This window comes from Morone saxatilis, unplaced genomic scaffold (assembly GCF_004916995.1).
Source record: "Morone saxatilis isolate NCDOM2014 unplaced genomic scaffold, NCSU_SB_2.0 Contig8, whole genome shotgun sequence".
Lineage (NCBI taxonomy): Eukaryota > Metazoa > Chordata > Actinopteri > Moronidae > Morone > Morone saxatilis.
Genome location: NW_023340257.1, coordinates 6,956,816 through 6,961,994, shown reverse-complemented (window position 1 = coordinate 6,961,994; position 5,179 = coordinate 6,956,816). Strand labels below are relative to the sequence as shown.

At 37.3% G+C, this 5,179-nt stretch overlaps 1 protein-coding gene across 1 annotated transcript in view; it reads right to left on the bottom strand.

The window, feature by feature from the left end:
- Nucleotides 1-2,588: 2,588 nt before the first annotated feature.
- Nucleotides 2,589-5,179, bottom strand: part of LOC118341988 (natural resistance-associated macrophage protein 2-like) — a 22,678-nt gene continuing 20,087 nt past the window's right edge. Inside the window, exons 11-15 of the mRNA XM_035680413.1 lie at nucleotides 4,986-5,105; nucleotides 4,761-4,910; nucleotides 4,553-4,626; nucleotides 4,017-4,170; nucleotides 2,589-3,136 (exon numbers count right to left, since the gene is read on the bottom strand). Coding sequence (XP_035536306.1) covers nucleotides 3,038-3,136; nucleotides 4,017-4,170; nucleotides 4,553-4,626; nucleotides 4,761-4,910; nucleotides 4,986-5,105 — 597 coding nt within the window. The 3' untranslated portion in view covers nucleotides 2,589-3,037. The remainder of the gene's footprint in view (nucleotides 3,137-4,016; nucleotides 4,171-4,552; nucleotides 4,627-4,760; nucleotides 4,911-4,985; nucleotides 5,106-5,179) is intronic.

The following is a 5,179-nucleotide window of genomic DNA, read 5'->3' as shown; positions in this document are numbered from 1 at the left end:
GTAATTGAATTTGCACCAACTGTACAGGAATGCCTTTTGTAGAGGATGAAGGATCAGCTATTTAAACCACAACAATAAACAGGAACCAAGATTGTTGTAGACATATTTAGATATAATGTGACTCAGACTCCTTTTAAAAGTCATTAATTTAGCTTTTCACTTGGAAAGTTGGAGAGGAAAGAAACAAGTTACTGCTTTTCTCTTATCGTCTCCATGAGTAATGTCGATTAAAGTTTTCCTTTTCTCTTTCTGTGAGAATAAATGCTTTAGACTGTCAAAAGTTATTCATCATCTAATTTACATTTTTCAGTGTTTGTCCAGTTAGGTTAGCAAGTCTTCTTCTATTCAGCTTTCACCATTTGTTCTCAGCCAGAGCCGCATTGGTTTACTTAAGAGTTTGCACTTGTAATCAAGTCTAGCAATTCTCAAAATCAATTAAAAACACACACACACACACACACATTCAGATACTTGCAGTTTCTCACCATCTTTCAGTCACTTCTCTCGTTTCCAAAGAACCGCCCACATAAAGGTTATAGGTTAAAAATGAAAGCAGCGAACATGCTTCACTCACTGAGCTCACACACAACATAACTGAAATGGCTTGTATGTGGTCAATCTAAGGGATATGAGCTGCATCTTAAACAAATATATTTAACATATGACATATGATTATTTTACCATTACTTTATTACTTTATTGATTATGTGTTACTGATATGTTTCTTAGATAGATGAAATAGATCATTTCATTAATGAATGAGACAAACTATCAACTGCATGTCTGTTGTGTTCTCTCTTTGGGAAATCAATCCTGTTCCTGGTGCTCAGATGAATTAATCAGGTCATTAAAGGAGACTTTTTTTCATCTGATCAGGATAGTGATGTCATGTGATGGATGAAAATCATATACTTTTTGTGAGTGGTTGAAATCCTGCCAGATTAAACTCATTGTGTAGATAAAAGCTCTCTGCAACGCTGCACAAAAGTGCACTCTTACATTTTGCAAGGACCCTCAACCTTACTCTTGACTCAACCATTTTAGTTGACAACCTCTTCATTTCTACATGTTTAAAGCTGTTTTGTTAATGATGTCTAATTATACTGAAGAGTGAGGTGAAAGCTGATTCCTCCATGTCACCATTGTTGAGAGGCTTTAAATCAGATGAGTTGTCCACAGCTGACTGCCTGATATCCCACTGAAACCCTCTGGACAGACTCCGATCTGTCTGGGAACCTGCAGTGACAGAGTTCAGGAATGTCTTTCACTGAGTGAGATTCACTGACTGAACTCTCACCACTGATCAGATCGACAGAATGAGAGAAACATGTGAATCTGACTGTTGAAATGCAGTTTCTGGTCTGAATGTTATCTACTCATGTAGTACCTCAGTCGACGCTGGCACTGACCCAGCTCTCTGAGCAGAATGGATGTCCATCCAAGTAGAGACAGAGCCTGTTAGTGTAACCATGTCACTTTTGGTCAGATCGACAGTAACTTAGTTCCCACATGTTGTTTTAGGTTTACAATAGTACAGAAACATAGACTGTTTTCCTTTGTATTCACTGTGAGATTTTTACAATTTCATTTTGAACCCTCCCAGTGAAGACCACTCTGATTACTTCATAAAGATCCAAAACAGACTCAGCTAGAATAGAATGGGTTTCTGATGTATAGTCATTCCTGTAGCTCAACAAGGCACAACCTGAATAAACAAACGTGGTATCATCACCTGACAGGTGAAAGTGTTCATTTTGGATGCCACTGGACAAAGAGCAGGGATCGATCTGATATAGGCTGTTTGACCTTGACCATGGCATGAGAAAGTGAAACATGAGGAGTCTTCTCTCTGGTGGGTAACAAATTAGAAAAAGTGGTGGGTACAACTCTAAGCAAAGGCAGGACGTATTATGTTGCTGTGCATTAAAGCTTTGTCAGTAAAAATTAAATTAAATCTGATCAGCATCTATATGACAGCTGACATAAAGCAAATGATCAGGTTGGGCTCAATATCACATGATATGCCTTGATCATTCAGATTTTTGAGATTGGATCGGGACATCCCTAGTTGTTACTGAAATGTTAGATGCAAAACTGCTACACAGACGGAATACTGAGACCAGATAATAGAGGACCTCACAAACTGTCATGGGATTTCCACGTCAAAGCACAGGAGGACTCTGAAGCGGGTAATTAAAACCACCTACCATTGGTACTCTGCTACGCAGCATTAGTGATATTGGTAAGGTGAGGTGCCTGCACAGAGCCCAAACGATATGAAAAGACAGTTCCCTGCCACAGCCACAGCATGTTTACCCTGATGCCATCTGGGAAATGGTACAGAGGTTTCCACTTCTTCCCTCAGGCTGTAAGACTGTTAAATTCTTCATCAAAAATTCATCATACAAATTTTAAGTTACATTTAATATGACTTATTTATCATTTTTTATAATGTTAGCATAAAGGTAACCATATCAAAATATTATTCTACAACCTTTCGTAGTAAATGACGATAAAGTAACCTTGAATCCAGAATGATATATTTATCTATATCTGCTCCTGGATCTATCGACCTAGAATATGGAAGAAATTGTGTATTATATTCATAGTTGTGTTTTTATTAGTGTATTACCTGATAATAGGAATTGTTGTGTATATCTTGGAATGAGACAAATATATTTACATGTTGCAATGCTGTGTTTGTACAATAGCTCAGAACCCACAAACTAAACACTGGCTTGAGGGGGCCTTTCTCGTTTTTTGTGGCGACTGTAGATTATCCTACATGCCTGGAAGTGGAGGGCGAGATGAGAGGTATTCAGTCAATTGCATTCTGCAACCTCACTGCTCAATGCATACTGTTCCTTTGATGAAAACAACAGTAAAAAAAACATTGAAAATACATTACAGCTGTTGCTTTTTTTTCTTTGAAGGCTTTTCAAGCATCTATGAAATCTATTAAATGTCACTGTGTGTATCTAGATAAGTGTCTAAGTCCGGAAAGAAGAATGCTTGTGGTTAACCGTCCTGTTCAGCTCTAGGAGTCGTGCTCAGACTGCTCCTCTATCAACACAGTCGGTCGACTGGTTACCCTGTCCAGGCAGGAAACCCCCAAAGCAATCAAGCTGTGCCATACCTGTAGAAAAACGAGATTCAATACATTTATGCATGAAATATGTTTTTGGGTTTTTCACTGAAACATTGAGAGTGTGTGAGACGGAAAACCTGCAAACTTGTGCAACACTTTTTCTCTACTCTCAAGTCTACTTCCAGTGATCAGCACCTCACTTCAACCCTTGGTGTGCATTACTTTTTTTTGTATTAGAGACAGAAAACCTGGTATGCACCAAAATATATAAAAAATACCAAGGCAAATTCATTGTTTGTGAAAATCCACTTCTTAATAAACCTGATTCTTAATACGATTAGGTTTACTTTGCAAACAAGTAATATTTAATGCATCTAATTACAGAAAACTGATCAATAGATCACACCTTTTCTTATATCTGTATCTTTTTATAATTTTCTTAATTATGAAGGGCCTTGACTGTGGTAATAACTGTGTGCAAAGCTGCATTGCCCCTTAGACCTTATATCACTTCTTTTTTTTCAATTTAAATATATTGAAAGAGTGGTAAAACTGGTTTGATTTTCTTGAACTGCTTTTGTTTGTGCTCACACTTGTCTGCACCTTGTGCATGTGTTCTCACAATTAGAAGTTCAGGTATGAAGATTAGACAGATACTCCTCTTAAGTTAGTTTGAAAACTGTGATATAAAAAGTTAAATTCCTACAAATGATCTATTCATTTGATGCATGTGCTTATTGGTATAGGGTAAAAAGCTAACTACATATGCAGCATTCCAGTAGGTAGATTACTAAGTGTAGCAAGATCTTAAGGAGTAATACATCCACAGACAGACTGTGTCAATAAAATTACATTAAAAAGGTTAAAAAATGTTAAAATCCAAAAAGTGTCTGAGAGGTGAATGTAATGTTGCAGTGCTATAACTCACCAGGTAGACTACAAAGCACAGATAGGCTAAAGAGCCAAGACCAGCGAATACATAGACCACCACACTGTTCAGCGACATGATGTAAACCACAAAAAAGTAGATGTTGATTGCACAAACTGCCAGGGTGACGATGACTCCGAAAATCTTACACACCCTAAAGACACATACAGTTTACTGATTATTTGTTTCATTATTTATTGGCCTGTGTAAAAACAAAGGAGCTGTCTTGCAATTTTTTTAATATAAAACATCAACTAAACAGCTGTCAATATATGTTGGAAAATGTAGGAAAGTTCAGGATACTAATCTGGTCATCAGGTTGTCAAATACAAACATTTTGTCATGCCCCTTGCCGTTTCATACAAACGTTGACTTATGCCATGATCTTTTCCCAGGTAGTTTTGGTGCCTAATCCTAACCAAAGTAATACAAGGGATACAGCTAACAAATATAGACTGTGTAGAGGCATGATAAAGTCAATAATTAGAAATTACTAAAGAGAGAAGAAATTAATGATAAAAAAAAAAATCACTCACAGTCCGTTTGCAAATTCATTCATAATGGATGTCAGACTGGTGAAGGTCAAGATTGGAATCAAAGCAAATGGTAGCTGGTGAGTAAAAGAAAGTCAAACAAAATGTTGGACTAGGATTGTGCTACAAAACAGCAACGACATGGCAGAATGTGTAAGAGTAGGGAAATAGCATATGTTTTAATTTTAATTTTAAAAAAATGTACCCTGACCTGCACGCTTTGAAGCACATTCAGGATGTCGTTCATCCACGTCAGATGCTGAACATCCTTTGAAAAGGCTACAGACAGAGTAGGCACGATGGCTATGGAGCGGGTCAGCAGTATTCGTTTAAAACGAGAACACTGTAGGTTACAGAAACCCTTGAAAGTAAAAGCATAAAAAGAATTAGCTTTTTCCCCCAAAAATCCAGGTATATAACCAACAGACATTCTTACCTCCATAACAAACTGCCCAGAGTAAGTGCCTGTCATTGTGGAACTTTGTCCAGCTGCCAATATTCCTATTGCCCAGATGTAGAGGGCTGCAGGACCAAAGAAACATTCCAGGACCACTCCCTGAATAAACAGACATACACAGATAAATAAATAATCTACCATAGATGTATCTGTCCATCCCTTAAAAAAAGACA